General features: G+C 39.2%; 1 protein-coding gene across 6 annotated transcripts in view; it reads right to left on the bottom strand.

Moving 5' to 3' along the window:
- The window catches only part of FAM13A (family with sequence similarity 13 member A), a 344,433-nt gene that overhangs the window by 147,028 nt on the left and 177,935 nt on the right, over positions 1-19,470 (bottom strand). For all 6 annotated transcript variants that reach the window (XM_077142873.1, XM_077142872.1, XM_077142870.1 and 3 more), the window contains one exon: positions 11,754-11,837. In XM_077142873.1, coding sequence (XP_076998988.1) covers positions 11,754-11,837 — 84 coding nt within the window. The remainder of the gene's footprint in view (positions 1-11,753; positions 11,838-19,470) is intronic.

Here is a 19,470-nt window from a genome sequence, read left to right as displayed (position 1 = left end):
GTCTTTTATGAAGGTTGGGACATTTTCCCCCACGGTATCATCAATTACTCTTCCTAACCCTTTACTCTTCTCATCTCCTCCTGGGACACCAATGATTCTTATATTTGTACACTTTGTTTCGTCTATCATTTCCCTGAGATCCAATTCAATTTTTCCACCTTTTTTGCTATTTGCTGTTTTGGGTCTTTGAAGTCAGTTATCCTGTCCTCTATACCACTTATTCTTCCTTCTGTCTCTTCAAATCTAGTGTTGTATGCCTCTAGTATGTTTTTTATTTGGTCGACATATTCTTTCATTTCTGTGATATCTGCTATTTTTCTATTTATTCTTTCAAATTCCTCTTTATACTCTTCTACTGTCTTCTTGATCTCCTTTATGTCACTTGCTATCCCACTTATTATATTAAGTAGAGTTGTATGAACATCTCTGATTAGTTGTTCCAATGTCTGTGTCTCTTCTGGTGTTTTAATTCAGTCATGAGGCAGGGCTATATCTGCCTTTATTGTGATATGCTTAGTGAGCTTCTGCTGTCTTCACAATATGTAAATACCTTGATTGATTTACTTTGGGAGTTGATTTCTTTCAGTGGTCAAAGGCCTTGTGTTTGCAGGATTGTTGTACAGGAGGGAGCAGGGTATGGGGTGGGGCACTCAGTGAGGTGATTTGCTTCAAGGATGTTACACTGATGCTTGTGAATGTGGGTGCCCAGTGGCCAGGGAGGATGTAGTTGTGTGGGTGCATTGGTCTGGGGGGCATAACCTGGATAGGCACTGGTCTAAGGCATGGGGCCCTTTGTGCACATGTGTAGAGCTGTGGCAGTAGGTTGGCATTATGCCTTCATGGACTGGGGGCAGATGTGACCCGGCTGTGCAGATTAGCACTTTCTCAGAGCTGGGAAGTGTGGCTGAGTGTTGTGTGCATGTGCAGTTCTAGGACTGCTGTAAAGTGTGGTTCCCACAGCTAAATGACATGATAGCAGGCCTGAGCCCATGCATGGGCCTATAGTGCTGTAAACTGCTGCACAGAGCTTGGGAAGGGGGCACAGGGTGAGGCTGTGTGACACTATGGGCAGGGATCAGGGGTAGCCTAGGTATGGAGGTTAGTGACAGCAGCCTTTATGCACTGGCAACAGCCTGGAGACAACAGGGAGGGGTGGTTAGTGCTCGGGAGGGGTTCAGGTGAGGTGGGTTGGGCTGCACTTGGGGTGGGGGTGTAGGGCAGGTACATGCACTGGGGGCTGGTCGGGTGAGGGTGCCTGGAGCACAGGGAATAGGAGCGGGTGACAGGGCTTGGGTGCCGGGGGTGTGGGGTGAGTTGCCAGTCATGGGGCTGCACCGGTGTGGGTAGGGCACCCAAGGAATGTGGCCTGGCTTACTTCCTAGTCCCTGACTCCGCCCATGCACTCCCGCAGGCTCTGTGCCTCTGCACCAGCCTCTAGCTTTCTGCCTCTTAGTTCCTTGGCCTCTGCAACCAGGGCTGCCCCATGTGGTGCAGAAGGCTCTCCCAGGTCAGCCATACTCCCAAATCATCATCTCAGTAGCCCTCCTGTTCCTTCTCTAACTTTTCCATGGGGCAGGGCTAATCTTGAGCTACTCTATTTGGTCATCTTCTGGGAAGTTCTCACCCTTATATACATATATACATACATATATATATATATATATATATATATATATACATATTTTTTTTTTTTTTTTTTGCATGGGCAGGCACTGGGAATTGAGCCCAGGTCCACAGCATGGTAGGCGAGAACTTTGCCTGCTGAGACACCATGGCCTGCCCTTTCCCTCCCTTTCAAATGACAGTTTTGCCAGGTATAGAATTTATAGTTGGCAATTTTTTTTTTTGTCTTCAGCACTTTAAATAGATCATTCCACTGCCTTTTCACTTCCATGGTCTGGTGAAAAATGACCCTTATTGAGGATCCCTTATACATGACACACTGCTCCTCTATGGTGGCTTTCATCATTCTCTCTTAATCTTGGCATTTGACAGTTTGATTATAATTTACTTCAACATGAGCCTATTTAGGATATCCTATTTGGTGTTTGTTGAGTGTCTCACATGTGTATATTCATGCCTTTTCAAAGTTGGGAAACTTTCAGCCATTATTTCTTTGAATATTTTCTCTGCCCTTTCTTTTCTTCTTCTGGAATCCCCCCCAAAATTTTTTTGTTTGATATGTCCCATGTCTATTCCTCCTCAGAGATGGCTCCTAATGCTTTATCCTCTTCTTTGTCTGGACATTAATTCCTGTTTTGTTTTTTTTTTATGTTTTGTGATCTTTTGTTGAAACATGGACATTTTGATATTTAACATATTAATATATATCACTGGGATTTAGACTCTGAAGTGTCTGTTCCTTAAACTTGCATATATCCAGTATTATGAGTGGGCTTTCCTTGATCGCCAGGAGTGAACAAAATAAGGAGGAGGAGGAAATGATAATAATAATTAAACAAAAGACCTTTCCCTGTTTTTGAAAATTAATCTGTATTGATAAGCCCTCTTTTTCAGGGCTTATCCATAGAATTAATTGAGGGGATAGTCCCAAGACAAAGTATGGAGGCCTTTCTGATCCTTTCTGTGAAAGACATCTTTTTTTTTTTGGCATGCATGGGTGGCCATAAGAATTCCTCTGTTTACATGGTTAGGAATGTTCCTTTTTCTCTAGGAAACAGTTTCCTCATGGTCCCAGGCACTGCACTGTATTCCATACAGCCAGCAATCCCTTGCCCCAGGCAGCACAACCTGAAAGCTCTACCACAACATTCTGTAACAGAGTTTCATGAGCTGCCTTCTACATGCAAGACACATTCTGGAAAAGCAATATTCTCAGTCACCACCAGGTACATTGGGCAGAACCAGAAACTGCACTGAAGTGCAGATTGGCTCAGTGTTGAGCTGGTAAGGGATGAGGGAATGGCAAGCCAGAGAGCCAGTGTATTAGTTAGGGTTCTCTAGAGAAACAGAACCAACAGGGAACACTTGCAAATATAAAATTTATGAAAGTGTCTCACGTGACCGTAGGAACGCAGAGTCCAAAATCCACAGGGCAGGCTGAGAAGCCGATGACTCCAATGGATGGCCTGGACGAACTCCACAGGAGAGGCTCACCAGCCAAAGGAATGCAACCTGTCTCCTCTGAGTCCTCCTTAAAAGGCTTCCCATGATTGGATTTAGCATCACTAATTGCAGAAGACACTCCCCTTTGGCTGATTACAAATGGAATCAGCTGTGGATGTAGCTGACGTGATCATGACCTAATCCTATGAAATGTCCTCATTGCAACAGACAGGCCAGCGCTTGCCCAATCAGATGAACAGGTACCACAACTTGGCCAAGTTGACACCTGTCCCTAACCATGACAGTCCACCCCTTGTCAACTTGGCACACATATATATATATATATATATATATATATATATATATATATCACCTTAGACCATACTTAATTTCCAAATGAAAACAAATAAGCACACATTTTTTCTTTTACCTGACAATACTCAACTGTCCAGCATATAACTGGAAACACATTAAATCTCTCCAGAATAGGGTGCAAATCCTTGGGCAACATTCATTCTTAAACTTGATATCTTACAACTTAAATAGTATAACACGAACAAAACAGCATTACAGTCCTCGTTTCTGTAACTGATCATGTGGTCGAAGTTCATATTTATCACTGCCTTCTTCCACTACCCATTCCATGTTCCCTTTCCCCTCAGCAAGCACTTCAGCTGGCCGTGGTTCTTTGCCTGGTGGGGTGACCCAAACCTTCATTCCTGAAGTCTCAGAGCCATTAGTGGTCCTGCCTGGATTGTGTTGTTGCAGTTTTCCATTGATTTTAATCACAGGGCATGGTAGTACTAATAGACGCCCCAGGGGATCTCCTATATTCCAAGAAAACTCTTCTTTACCTCCATTATGTAGTTGCAGTCCTACTTCCTTCTGATAGTCAGGGTCAATTACCCCAGACAATAATGTAATCCCCTTCTTGGTGTGTTGATCCAGAGGCATAAGTAGCCCAAAGTGGCCAGGTGGCAATCTTAACTTCCAGTTCAGTGGTATCACTGTTGTTTCTCCTGGAGAAAGCACACCCCGTTTTGGAACTAAAACCTGTAGACCAGCAGAACTCAGGGTAGCAGGGACAGGAAGCAAAAATTTTCCTAGTGGATCACTAGGAGTAATAGTGAGTGGCACCACACCCATTTCCACCCCTTGGTTCCTGGACCCATGGATCCTGGCTATGGGAGAAACAGCACCATACAGTGGACGCTGATTCAGAGCATACACAGCTTCCTGGAGAACATTACCCCAGCCTTTCAAGTTTTTGCCACCTAGTTGGCACCATAATTGAGTTTTCAAAAGGCCATTCCACCGTTCTATCAATCCAGCAGCTTCTGGATGATGGGGAATATGGTAAGACCAGAGAATTCCATGAGCATGTGCCCATTCTCGCACTTCATTTGCTGTGAAGTGTGTTCCTTGATCCGAAGCAATGCTATGTGGAATACCATGACGATGGATAAGGCATTCTGTAAGCCCACGGATAGTAGTTTTGGCAGAAGCATTGCATGCAGGGAAAGCAAACCCATATCCAGAGTATGTGTCTATTCCAGTTAGAACAAATCGCTGCCCTTTCCATGAAGGGAGTGGTCCAATGTAATCAACCTGCCACCATGTAGCTGGCTGGTCACCTCGGGGAATGGTGCCATATCGGGGGCTGAGTGTGGGTCTCTGCTGCTGGCAGATTGGGCACTCAGCAGTGGCTGTAGCCAGGTCAGCCTTGGTGAGTGGAAGTCCATGTTGCTGAGCCCATGCATAACCTCCATCCCTACCACCATGACCACTTTGTTCATGAGCCCATTGGGCAATAACAGGAGTTGCTGGGGAAAGAGGCTGACTGGTATCCATAGAACAGGTCATCTTATCCACTTGATTATTAAAATCTTCCTCTGCTGAAGTCACCCTCTGGTGTGCATTCACATGGGACACAAATATCTTCATGTTTTTAGCCCACTCAGAAAGGTCTATCCACATACTTCTTCCCCAGACCTCTTTGTCACCAATTTTCCAATTATGGTCTTTCCAAGTCCCTGACCATCCAGCCAAACCATTAGCAACAGCCCATGAGTCAGTATACAAACGCACCTCTGGCCAGTTTTCCTTCCAAGCAAAATGAACAACCGGGTGCACTGCTCGAAGTTCTGCCCACTGGGAGGATTTCCCCTCACCACTGTCCTTCAAGGACACCCCAGAAAGGGGTTGTAATGCTGCAGCTGTCCACTTTCGGGTGGTACCTGCATATCGTGCTGAACCATCTGTAAACCAGGCCCGAGTTTTCTCTTCCTCAGTCAATTCACTGTAAGGAACTCCCCAAGAGGCCATAGCTCTGGTCTGGGAAAGAGAAGGTAATGTGGCAGCAGGAGTGGAAACCATGGGCATTTGTGCCACTTCTTCATGTAACTTACTTGTGCCTTCAGGACCTGCTCTGGCTCTATCTCGTATATACCATTTCCACTTTACAATAGAGTGCTGCTGTGCATGCCCAACTTTATGGCTTGGTGGGTCAGACAACACCCAACTCATGATAGGCAACTCAGGTCTCATGGTAACTTGGTGGCCCATGGTTAAGCGTTCAGTCTCTACTAAGGCCCAGTAGCAGGCCAAAAGCTGTTTCTCAAAAGGAGAGTAGTTATCTGCAGCAGATGGTAAGGCTTTGCTCCAAAATCCTAAGGGTCTGCGTTGTGATTCTCCTATAGGGGCCTGCCAAAGGCTCCAGACAGCATCTCTATTTGCCACTGACACTTCCAGCACCATTGGATCTGCTGGATCATATGGCCCAAGTGGCAGAGCAGCTTGCACAGCAGCCTGGACCTGTTGCACAGCCTCCTCTTGTTCAGGTCCCCACTCAAAATTAGCAGCTTTTCTGGTCACTCGATAAATGGGCGGGAGTAGCACACCCAAATGAGGAATATGTTGTTGCCAAAATCCAAAAAGACCCACTAGGCGTTGTGCCTCTTTTTTGGTTGTGGGAGGGGCCAGATGCAGCAATTTATCCTTCACCTTAGAAGGGATATCTCGACATGCCCCACACCACTGGACACCTAGAAATTTTACTGAGGTGGAAGGCCCCTGTATTTTTGTTGGATTTATCTCCCATCCTCTGACACGCAAATGCCTTACCAGTAAATCTAGAGTAGTTGCTATTTCTTGCTCACTAGGTCCAATCAACATGATATCATCAATATAATGGACCAGTGTGATGTCTTGTGGGAGGGAGAAACGATCAAGGTCTCTGCGAACAAGATTATGACATAGGGCTGGAGAGTTGATATACCCCTGAGGTAGGACAGTGAAACTATATTGCTGACCTTGCCAGCTGAAAGCAAACTGTTTCTGGTGGTCCTTACTAATAGCTATTGAGAAAAAAGTATTTGCCAGATCAATAGCTGCATACCAGGTACCAGGGGATGTATTGATTTGCTCAAGCAATGATACTACATCTGGAACAGCAGCTGCGATTGGAGTTACCACCTGGTTGAGTTTACGATAATCCACTGTCATTCTCCAAGACCCATCTGTTTTCTGCACAGGCCAAATAGGAGAGTTGAATGGGGATGTGGTGGGAATCACCACCCCTGCATCTTTCAAGTCCTTAAGAGTGGCAGTAATCTCTGCAATCCCTCCAGGAATACGGTATTGCTTTTGATTTACTATTTTGCTTGGTAGGGGCAGTTCTAGTGGCTTCCACTTGGCGTTTCCCACCATAATAGCCCTCACTGCACGAGTTAGAGAACCAACGTGGGGATTCTGCCAGTTGCTCAGTATGTCTATGCCAATTATACATTCCGGAACTGGGGAAATAACTACAGGATGGGTCCGGGGGCCCACTGGACCCACTGTGAGACGGACCTGAGCTAAAACTCCATTGATCACCTGGCCTCCATAAGCCCCCACTCTGACTGGTGGTCCAGAGTGATGTTTTGGGTCCCCTGGAATTAATGTCACTTCTGAACCAGTGTCTAATAATCCCCGAAATATCTGATCATTTCCCTTTCCCCAATACACAGTTACCCTGGTAAAAGGCCGTCGGTCTCCTTGGGGAAGACTTAGAGGAAGGTTAACAGTATAAATTTGTGGCAGTGTAACAGGTTTTTTCCCCATAGGGACCTGGCCTCCCCTTCATTCAAGGGGCTCAGGGTCTGTAAACTGTTTCAAGTCTGGAAATTGGTTAAGGGGCCGTGACTCTGTGTTTTTGTAATTCAGGTTAGACTTCTGTTCCCTTGACCTAGAACTCTTTTGTTTATACAGCTCCAACAAGAATTTAGTAGGCTGCCCTTCTATTGTATTTCTAGGTACCCCATGATTTACTAGCCAATGCCACAAATCTCTGCGTGTCATATAATTTTGATGCCTCCTTTGAGTTTGTTGTCTATTATAATACCCACGTCTACCCTGTCTTTGGTGATTAAGTGCTGCCACCTGGCTTCTGCCAACTCGGGATCCTGTCATCCCCATTGTGTTTAAGGATTCCAGCTCAGTGACAGCAGTTCCTACAGTAATATCTGACCTACAGAGAAGTGCAACCACAGAGCTCTTGAGGGATGATGGTGCTAGTCTCACAAATTTATTTCTCACTGTTCTGGTAAAAGGTGCATCCTCTGGACATTCCTGGGGTGTAAGAGCAGGCTTTGCGTGATAAATCCACTCTAACATCCCAATCTCTCTAAGCCTCTGGATCCCCTCATCTACATTATACCAGGGCAGTTCTGGCATTTCAACCTCAGGTAATGTTGGCCACCTTTTGATCCATGTTTCAACCAACCACCCAAACAAGCTGTTAACACCTTTTCTAACTGCTCGAGCTATAACATTGAATGCAGAATCTCTGCTTAGTGGGCCCATATCAATAAATTCAGCCTGATCCAGCCTTATATTCCTCCCACCATTATCCCACACTCTTAAGATCCATTGCCACACATATTCCCCTGATTTCTGTCTATATAAATTGGAAAACTCACACAGTTCTTTTGGAGTATAACGTACCTCCTCATGTGTGATACTTTGTACCTCACCTTTAGGGGCCTGTTGGGACTTCAGTCTAGTTATAGGTCTAGAAGAAATGAGGGGTGGTGGGGGTGGGTCATGAAAAGAATTAGAAATATCTTCCAAGCCATTTGCTCCAGGGCTTTCATTTGCAGTTTCATCTGGTGAAACAGGATTAATAACTCTAGGGCTAATCCCTTCAGGAGGAGGTTGGGTGGCCAATTCCTCAAGGCAAGCTGGAGGTGGGGCGGCTATGTCCTCAGGGCAGACTATTACAGGGTTATCTAAAGAAGGCTCAGCATGGTCTAGGGTTTCAACCTCACCCCCAACATCATTATCAATCCATATGTCACCATCCCATTTTTCAGGGTCCCACTCCTTTCCAATCAATGCCCTCACTTTAACGGCAGACACCATGCAAGACTGAGATTTCAGTTTACGTTGTAAAGTTGCTACTCTAACAATAAGATTCTGAGTCTGATTTTCAGAGATCTCAAGTCTACGGCTACAGGAAATAAAATTTTCCTTCAGGATACTCATAGAAACCTCTACATCTTTCAGACGGCACTTAAGCTTCTTGTTTGAAGCCTTAAGCCCATCCCTTTCACCCTTTAATGTAGACAGTGTATCTAACAACAACCAACCAACATCTCTATAACTCTTATTCCTACAAAACTCTGTAAAGGTGTCAAAAACATTATCCCCCAGAGTCTGGCTTCGTACAAGCAAAGCATTAGGAGAATCAAATGATGATATTTTGACTATCTCCTTTGCCAACTCAGTCCATGGATTGGGAGTGTCATTCTGATTACGGGAATCAGAGTCCTTAGTGTCTCTGAGCCCAGTCAGAGTAGAAAACCATTCATAAAAACCCATTTTTAAGATTCTGTTCCTTAAGAACCACTCCCGGTACCAAGATGTATTAGTTAGGGTTCTCTAGAGAAACAGAACCAACAGGGAACACTTGCAAATATAAAATTTATGAAAGTTTCTCACGTGACCGTAGGAACGCAGAGTCCAAAATCCACAGGGCAGGCTGAGAAGCCGATGACTCCAATGGATGGCCTGGACGAACTCCACAGGAGAGGCTCACCAGCCAAAGCAGGAATGCAACCTGTCTCCTCTGAGTCCTCCTTAAAAGGCTTCCCATGATTGGATTTAGCATCACTAATTGCAGAAGACACTCCCCTTTGGCTGATTACAAATGGAATCAGCTGTGGATGTAGCTGACGTGATCATGACCTAATCCTATGAAATGTCCTCATTGCAACAGACAGGCCAGCGCTTGCCCAATCAGATGAACAGGTACCACAACTTGGCCAAGTTGACACCTGTCCCTAACCATGACAGCCAGGAAACCCTGCTTTTTTTTGTTTTGTTTTGTTTTGCATGGGCAGGCTCCGGGAATTGAACCTGAGTCTCTGGCATGACAGGTGAGAACTCTGCCACCTAGCCACCATGGCCCACCCTGTTCCTACTGCTTTTAAGTAGACTTTTTCTAGATTCAGTGCCAGCCCTGTTATTATATTCATTTAAATGCTTTATGGAACTCTGAGAAAGATATTTCCTAGTTACACAGTATTAGGCATGAAATAGTTAAATGAGTATGTCCTTGAGTGAGCAGGGCTGGGGGGCATTACTCATCTAGGAAGTGCCATGAGACTGGGTAATGGAGGTATCATTTTTTCAGCTTGTACTCAAATCAAGAAATGGCTTTCCTACCTAAGGAAGAAGAATATAATCCTTCCCATTGCCTAAGATCAGGATGACAGCTGACAAATGCAACACCAATGGGGAAAGATGGCTTAGACTAGAAACACTTCCAGAGCCAATGGACATATGCCATTTCTGGAATACCATATTACATATCTAGCCCATGGAGGGATCAGAAATACTTAGCTGTCCAAGGCAAATACAGCAGTACCTAGAGTTATCTGAGAAAGGCATTAGTACCAAGAATATGCAGCATTTTCATAGCTCACTAAGGAACTCTAGAAAGGACACGCCAACCATATTTTGAATGTTTTCAGCTTCAGCTTTCAAAGGCCAATTGGAGGAAGCAGATCTTAAGATAAAATCTTGATGACATTTAGAACTTTAAAAATCTCTTGTAGTTCTCATGCTCTGTCTCATTTCTGGAATTTGATATTGCAAAGATTGTAATCACCCCTAAAAGAACGAGAGTTAGTTTACTCAAGTAAGTTTAAGCTTGCTCAGGTAAGGGTACAAAGAAGCTAAAGTCACAAACCAAGACTTGACCAATGATGTAATTCATCTATTGAATTAGTTTGTTCATGAACAGCTTAAGGGATGGATTACAAGAAATGCACATTAATTAATAACATTGCATATGCCTGAAATATTCAAAATGAGAGTAATTTTATAAGAGTATTGAAATCTATTCAAACATTTTTATTATAAGTTTCAAGATTATCGTTTATTTAGGAAGTAATTTATCTACAGTCCTTTAACCTAAAAGTGATGAGCAATAGCTAACATTTATTTCCATGCATATGTTTGATGACTATTTTTTTACATTGAATTTTTACTATTTCTATTAGACTATTTCTATTCAAACAGAAGTTAACTATTTCTATTTGAATTAATTATATGTACGTTTACACATGCTGATATTTCAGTGTATAACATACAAATAGTTGGATTTGGAAAGGAAAGCATGATAGAAAGGCAAAGGAACTTTCCAGAAAAAAAAATCAAAGTTGAATAGGTCTTATAAAGAAAGATATACGTATTTCTTTTGAAAATAAACCTTAAGCTCTTACCACAAATAAAATACAAATAAAGTACTCCACTTGATTTGCCTTTGATAATAAAGCCACAATTATTTTTTTACAACAGCTTGCAATTAAAATGAGAAAATTCTTTTAAATTTCACCTACCTTTTTTTCTTGGATCTGGACCAAAAGGTAGCTCTATGAATGTTATAATGGCCCATTGGAAATATATATCTAGCCGATAGGATAAATTTTATTCAAAAGAGAACATTAAGGAGTAGGAAAATAAGGGACTATAAATTGATACAATCCCTTTTCTGGTTGGATAAACAAATGACCAAATTCTCATATCATAATTTGGGTTAAAGAAGTCTTCTCACTGACAAGAAAACCATATGCATTTTGGATTTTCTTAATAAGGAAAACAAAATTTTATACTTTTAACCCTTTATTTTGTAATAGCTATGATAACTTTGTATTCTCATGAACATATAATTCAATATTCTGCAATGATCATGTGCTACATTTATAATTATGAAAAAAGTCAATAAAGTTGATTTGTATTTTTAAAGAGAAAAATTAGAGTTGGACATTTTATTCTAACCTTAGGGAGAAAATGTATTTAATTTTATCATGCATAGAAGTAATATAAGAAAGGTCTACTATACTAGACTATTTGCTATGTCGATCATATGCTGGAAACAATTCTGATTGAGCAGAAGTAAAAACACCTACTAAAAATGTCACTTTGTGAGTTAAATAATAGAAAAAGCTTAAGATTTTTCTGAATGAACATTAATCTTGGATTAAATTTGCTAAAGAGAAGTGCCTATTATACCATCAAGTCAAAGAACAAAGGTTAAGGGAAATGCAAACCAGAGAAGAGACCAAGGTGAAACCATGAAGAACTAGGAAAAAGTTCACAGAGTAGCTTAAAGAGCAAATGTGCTTTAAATGAAAACTAACCTTGGTTCTTGGAGATGGTTTTTGCGTGTCTCTTCCTAAGTCTTTTGATACAATGATGGGCAGAGAGTTCTCAAAACTGGCCTCCTGAAAAAGAGGTATAAAAGAAACATGAGTGACCAAAGAAAATTACCTTAACCAGAAACTACAAAGTAGTGAAAACAAACTTTTAAGGGAGACAAGGTATTACTAGATTGAGTTGTTCACATCAAAAGTTGGTATGTTTGTAAAAAGGGGTCAAATCATTTCCTCTTATTTGTCACATACAACAGTGATAATACGGTGATAGAGCAGATATGGGACGTAAACAGATGATAATCCAAAGATGATCATTAAAATCTCATCCATGCCACTCTTTATCACGTATGCATTCACTAGAAATAGCTTACAAAAATTGAATATTAATTCTCCAAGATAGCAAGCAACAAACTTAAAATTCCCAGCTTTTCCCTGTAATATTTTACAAACAGATTCTGACTGTAATTATATTATCTTAAACAAATTCCTTCAGGTAATTTAGCAAACCATTCTTGACAGTGATTCCAAATGAAGATCAATGTCCCAAACGAGGAAGAAAATCTGGGTATTAAACTTCTAAGTCGTTGGTTCATTTCAAAAGAGCACTAACAAAAATAATGGTTGAAATTGCAAGGAGGCAGCTTAGTTGGAGTTGAACAGATTTACTTTTTATTTCCACATACAAACAAATACTGACAAAACTGAAGGGAGAAATTGATACTTCTATAATAATGCTTAGAAACTAAAGTACACCACTTTCAAAAATGTAAGATCAATCTACACAGAAAATTAACAAGGAAAATAGGACTTGAACAATACTATTGACAAACTAGACCCAACAGACATACGGAGAACACTATACCCCAAAACCACAGACTATACATTCTTTTCAAGAGCACATGGATCATTCGCCAGGATAGAGCACATGATAGGTCACATATTATACAAATCATCTTCTCCAACCATAATAGAATGAAGCTAGAAATCAACAAGAGAACGAGATTTGGATAATTCACAGATATGTGATAACTAAACAACATACTCTTAAATAATCAATAGGTAAAAGAAAAAAGAACACAAGGGAAATTAGGAAATACACTGATATGAATGAAAATGAAAGAACAATGTATCAGAACTTTTGAGACACAGTGAAGGTAGTGCTCAGAGGTAAATTTATAGCTAAGTATGCCTATATTAAAAAAGAAGAAAAATCTCAGAAGGAGAAATTAGAAAATTTTAAAAGAAGGAAAATCTCACATCAATTATCTAATTTCATATGTGGAGAAACCCAGAAGAAAAGCAAACTAAACCTAAAGTTAGCAGAAGGAAAGAAAAAACAAAAGATTAGAGCAAAGATAAATGAAACAAGGAACAGAAAAAAGTTGAGAGAATCAATGAAACCAAAAGTAGATTCTTTGAAAAGATCAATAAAATCAATAAACTTCTGGCTAAAGTAACATAGGAAAAAAGAGTGAAGACAAATAATTAAAATCCAAAATGAAAGGAGGGGCAATACCACTGATTTTGTAGAAATTAAAGGGATTATATGAGAATACAATGAACAAGTTGTATACTAATAAATTATATAATCTTAAAGAAAATGGATAAATTCATAGAAACACAGAAATTACCTAAACTGACACAAGTAGAAATAGAACATCTCAACAGACCCATATTAAGAAAGATACTGAATAAAAAATCTCCCAATAAAGAAAAGCCTAGGATCAAATGGCTTCATTGGGGAATTCTACCAAACATTCAAAGAAAAATTCATACCAAGCCTTCTCAAACTTTTCTAAAAAACGTAAAAGGATAAAACTCTTCTTAACTCATTCTATGAGGCTAACATTACTCTAATACCAAAGCCAGATAAAAACATCACAAGGAAAGATAGCTACAGACCAATTTTTCTTGTGAATACAGGTGCAAAAAATCCTCAATAAATTACTAGGAAATTCAATCCAATAACATATTAAAAGAATGACGCACCATAATCAAATGGGATTCAGTCCAGGAATGTAATGCAAGGGTGGTACAACATAAGAAAATCAATGTAAGACAATGCATTACAGAATGAAGGAAAAAAATCACATAAGATGGTAGGAAAAAAAGGCATTTGACAAAATCCAGCAGTCCTTTCATGATGAAACACTAAAAAAAATAGGAATAGAAGATAATTCCTTCAATATGATACAGATATATGTGAAAACAATGTCATACTAACATTATACTCACTAATGAAAGACAGCTAGCCTTCCCTTCTCACTGAGGTAAAAAACAAGACCAAGGATGCCCACTTTCACTATCTCTATTCAACATTGTACTGGAAATCCTTTCCAGAGCAAGTAGGTAAGAAAAATAAATAAAAGTAATAAATAAAAATCTCATTACTTTGAGAGGTTATTTTGAGGTTATTATTATATAGTATGTAAATATTCCTTTTCAGTTGTTGGTATTTTGGAGTAGCTAGAAGGAAATTACCTGTTGAACTATAAACCAAAAGCCTTGATTCTTGAAGATGATTGAATAACTATTGAGCTTTTAAGGTGTGACCATGTGATTGTGAAAGCCTTGTGACTAACACTTCCTTTATTTATCCAGTGAATGGACAAATGAGCAAGAAAAAAGAAAACAAGAGACAATAAATAAATAATTGGGATGTTTTGGGTGTTATTTTTTACTTTTATTTTTACATTTATTATTTTTTGAGTAATGAAAATGTACAAAAATCTATTGTGATGATGAATACACAACTATATGATGATAGTGTGAACCACTGATTGCATAATTTGGATGATTATATGGTATGTGAATATATATTTCAACAAAATTGCATGAAAAAAGTCCCAGTAATAAAACAGTTTGATACTGACATAAAGATGGACATACAGACCAAATGAATTGAGAGTTCACATATAAAACCATTCATTTATGGCCAGCTGATTTGTGACAAGGGTGCCAAGTACACTAATTAGGAAAAGAATGGTGTTGGGAAAACTGGATACCCATTTGCAAAAGAATGAAGTTGAATCCCTACCTCACATCATATGCAAAAATTAACTCTAACTAGATAAGGGCCTAAACATAAGAGCTAAAAACCATAAACTTCTTAGAAGAAAACTTAGGGGGACTCCATAAGCTTGGATTCAGTAGTCATTTCTTAGATATGACACAAAAAATCATGAACAAAACAAGAAAAAGATAGATAAAATGAACTTCATCAAGATAAAAAACTTTTGCACATCAAAGGAGACTATCTAGAGAGTGTAAAGAAAACCTAAAGAATGGGAGAAAATAAAATAACAACTAACCATATAATTGATAAGGGTATAATATCTAGAATATATAAGGAACAGATACAGCTTAACAACAACAAAAAAATCCTAATTTAAAAATAAGTAAAGGACTAGAATAGATATTTCTCCAAAGAAGATATACAAATGGTCAATAAGCACATGAGAAGATGTTCAACACCATTTGTCAACAGGGAAACACAAATTAAAACTACAACAGGATACAGTTAGGATGGCAGTTATTGAAAAAAAAGACAAAATAGTAAGTATTGGAGAGTATTCAGAGAAAAAGGAACCTGGTGGCACTATAAAATGGTGCAGACACCATAGAGATTGTTTTGGTGGTTTCTCAGAAAGTTGAAAACAGAATAACCATAACCTAAAAATTATACTTCTTTGTATATACCCCAAACAATTGAAAGCAAGGACTCACAGATATTTGTACACCAATATTTATAGCAGTATTTTCATGGTAGCCAAAGGTGGAAGCAACCCAAGTGTCTGTCAACTGATGAATGGATAAATAAAATGTATATACATACACACACACTGATATATTATTCAGTAATAAAAAGAAAGGGAATTCTTATGTATGCTATATCATGGATGAAACAAGCCAATACAAAAAGACAAATATTGTATGATGTCACTTTCATGTAATAAATAGAAGAAGCTAATTTCATAAAGACACAGAGTAGATTATAGGGAACCAGTAGCCAGGGGCAGGGGAATGGGTAGGGGGAGATTATTGCTTAATGTACACAGAATTTCTGTTTGAGGCAATGAAAAAGTTGGGGTAATGGATATTGGTGATAGTAACACAATACTGTGAATGTAATTAACCCTACTGAATTGTACACTAGAATGTGGTTAACATGGAAAATTTTGAGGTGTATATATGTCACTACAATAGAAAATTAAAAAATAGCTATTGAATCTTACGGTGGATCAAACACTGGGATTAAACACTTTGCATTCATAATTCTATTTTATCCCCACAATGCCCTATGGGGTAGGTACTATTGTCATCTTCTCCACTTTAACTGTAACACAGCAAATGGAGGAAAGTTAAGTGATTTGCCCAATGCCCCAGAGGACTCAAAAACAGTTCTTTTTAACTTTAAGGCCTGCGCTTCTCACTTCTAATATATTTAACATTTAAGCCACCAGGTTGTAAAGCTATAGCATTTTAAAGCCAAAAGAGTTTTTGGAAGGTCAACTAACACCGTAATTTTACAGATGAAGGACTTAGATCCTGAGATGGCATGTATCCAAGATCACCCAGAGAGCAGCAAAGCCGAAACCCACACCTCAACTCCTAGACCTCAGGGCTTTACAGAGCACCTGTTCTCAGCTATGTGCTAGGGAACAATATTTCCAGACTCAAATGGGAGAAAGCCTCTTCTAAGCTTGAGGGTGGCTGTGGGTGTTGCCAATACTCTCAGCTGTCTGTGGCCCCATGTACAGTCCTCTACAAGGACCAAACAGTATGTTTCTGAGATCCCTAAATAAGTGTGCATTCCGGCCCTACCCTTTCCCATCAGTCACAACACCTGCTTTTGGGAAGCTACTTACTGAAAATAGTGTGAAGAACCCATTCCTGCTTCTGACTCACTGTGGGAGGGATAAACTATATCCAACATGACATTTAGTAGATCCAAGTGATTAACTGCACAACCCATAGTGTAATTTGACTACACATGGATAATATAATCATGCTTAATCCTTAAACACCCCTTTTAAACTACTGGGATGTAAATATTTGAATGTAATAAGGAGAAAAGAGGCTGACTAGTAAGGGAAGTTAATGGGAATGGCTGACCTTTGTTTATGACTCTGTGTGTTTACAAATGCCTATAATTCTTTCTTCCTTACACACAAACTAAAAGTGATAGAACTTATTTATTGCTCCTATGTTCCCTCCTTGCCACTGTGAATTAATAAGCACGAGGCTGACAGTCAGTCAGCTATTCCCAATAATATTCTGAAAGCACTTTCTGTAAACTTTTTTTTTTTTTTTAGAAATCATACCATTCTACATATGCAATCAGTAATTCTTAACATCATCACATAGATGCATGATCATCGTTTCTTAGTACATTTGCATCGGTTTAGAAGAACTAGCAACACAACATAAAAAGATATAGAATGTTAATATAGAGAAAAAAATAAAAGTAATAATAATAGTAAAAAAAAAAAACTATAGCTCAGATGCAGCTTCATTCAGTGTTTTAACATTATTACTTTACAATCAGGTATTATTCTGCTGTCCATTTTAGAGTCTTTGTATCTAGTCCTGTTGCACAGTCTGTATCCCTTCAGCTCCAAATACCCATTATCTTACCCTGTTTCCAACTCCTGCTGGACTCTGTTACCAATGACATATTCCAAGTTTATTCTCGAATGTCGGTTCACATCAGTGGGACCATACAGTATTTGTCCTTTAGTTTTTGGCTAGACTCACTCAGCATAATGTTCTCTAGTCCATCCATGTTATTACATGCTTCATAAGTTTATCCTGTCTTAAAGCTGCAAAATATTCCATCGTATGTATATACCACAGTTTGTTTAGCCACTCGTCTGTTGATGGACATTTTGGCTGTTTCCATCTCTTTGCAATTGTAAATAACGCTGCTATAAACATTGGTGTGCAAATGTCTGTTTGTGTCTTTGCCCTTAAGTCCTTTGAGTAGATTCCCAGCAATGGTATTGCTGGGTCGTATGGCAATTCTATATTCAGCTTTTTGAGGAACCGCCAAACTGCCTTCCACAGTGGTTGCACCATTTGACATTCCCACCAACAGTGGATAAGTGTGCCTCTTTCTCCACATCCTCTCCAGGACTTGTCATTTTCTGTTTTGTTGATAATGGCCATTCTGGTGGGTGTGAGATGATATCTCATTGTGGTTTTGATTTGCATTTCTCTAATGGCCAGGGACATTGAGCATCTCTTCATGTGCCTTTTGGCCATTTGTATTTCCTCTTCTGAGAGGTGTCTGTTCAAGTCTTTTTCCCATTTTGTAATTGGGTTGGCTGTCTTTTTGTTGTTGAGTTGAACAATCGCTTTATAAATTCTGGATACTAGACCTTTATCTGATATGTCATTTCCAAATATTGTTTCCCATTGTGTAGGCTGTCTTTCTACTTTCTTGATGAAGTTCTTTGATACACAAAAGTGTTTAATTTTGAGGAGCTCCCATTTATTTATTTCCTTCCTCAGTGCTCTTGCTTTAGGTTTAAGGTCCATAAAACTGCCTCCAATTGTAAGTTTCATAAGATATCTCCCAACATTTTCCTCTAACTGTTTTATGGTCTTAGACCTAATGTTTAGATCTTTGATCCATTTTGAGTTAACTTTTGTATAGGGTGTGAGATATGGGTCTTCTTTCATTCTTTTGCATATGGATAACTTTCTGTAAACTTTTATCTGAAAACACTGCCTACATGAATTATGTGTATTTTTTATTTTGTGACTTTAAATTCAAATGTAACAGAGTTTAATAGTCACAGCACTGAACTGGGAGCCAGAAGAGTGTCTCCTCATTCTAGATATCTAACTAACCTTGGGCAAGAAATTTGTCTCTTGGGTCTCCCTCAGCCCAAGGATCTATAAAGCAAAGTGATTAGATGATGAAATCCAAGCACCCTGGCTATTCCAAAATTTGAAGATTTTTTGATTTAAATATTGTTCAAGAAGGAGCAATACTCACTGAGAAAGAGAAAAGCTATTATCTGTTTAGAATTGCTTTCCCAGTGCCTCACCAGAATGCTGCTTATACGTGACATACCAAAAATTTAGCAGTGAGTCAGGCACTCCTGGAGCCACAGGACACAGGCATATGAGCATCATCCTATAGGGTCAATGCTACTCTAAGATTTCTGGGAAAAAGTCAAATAGTAGCTTAAATAAATAACTGGTAATAAATTTAAATATTTTTGTAAGTAGATATATTATGGAGTCAAATATGAAATTATTATGAATTTTTTTATAAAACTTTGAAAAAATCTGTGCCTTTAAAAAGCCATTTTTACTAGGGGCCATAAAAGATACTTTAAAATTTTAAAAGAACAGAAATCATATAAAGTATGCTCTCAGACCACAGTGAAATTAAATTAGAAATCAATAACAAAAAGACTGCTGGAAAATTCCAAAATATTTGGAGATTTAGCAACACACTACAAGTTAGCACATGGACCAAAGTCTCAAGAGAAATTAAAAAATATTTTGAATCAAATGCAGATGAAAATGCAACTTAACATTTGTGGGATACAGCAAAAGTAAAGCTTAGAGGGGAAGTTACACTGTTGAATACACATGTTAGAAAAGAATATCTAAAATCAATAATCTAAGCTTCTATTTTAGCAAACTAGAAAAAGAAGAGAAAATTAAATCCAAAGTAAACAGAAGA

The sequence above is a fragment of the Tamandua tetradactyla genome, chromosome 24 (assembly GCF_023851605.1).
Source record: "Tamandua tetradactyla isolate mTamTet1 chromosome 24, mTamTet1.pri, whole genome shotgun sequence".
In the NCBI taxonomy this organism is placed as follows: domain Eukaryota; kingdom Metazoa; phylum Chordata; class Mammalia; order Pilosa; family Myrmecophagidae; genus Tamandua; species Tamandua tetradactyla.
Note: the sequence above shows the minus strand (reverse complement) of the source record. Positions and strands in the feature narration are given on the sequence as shown.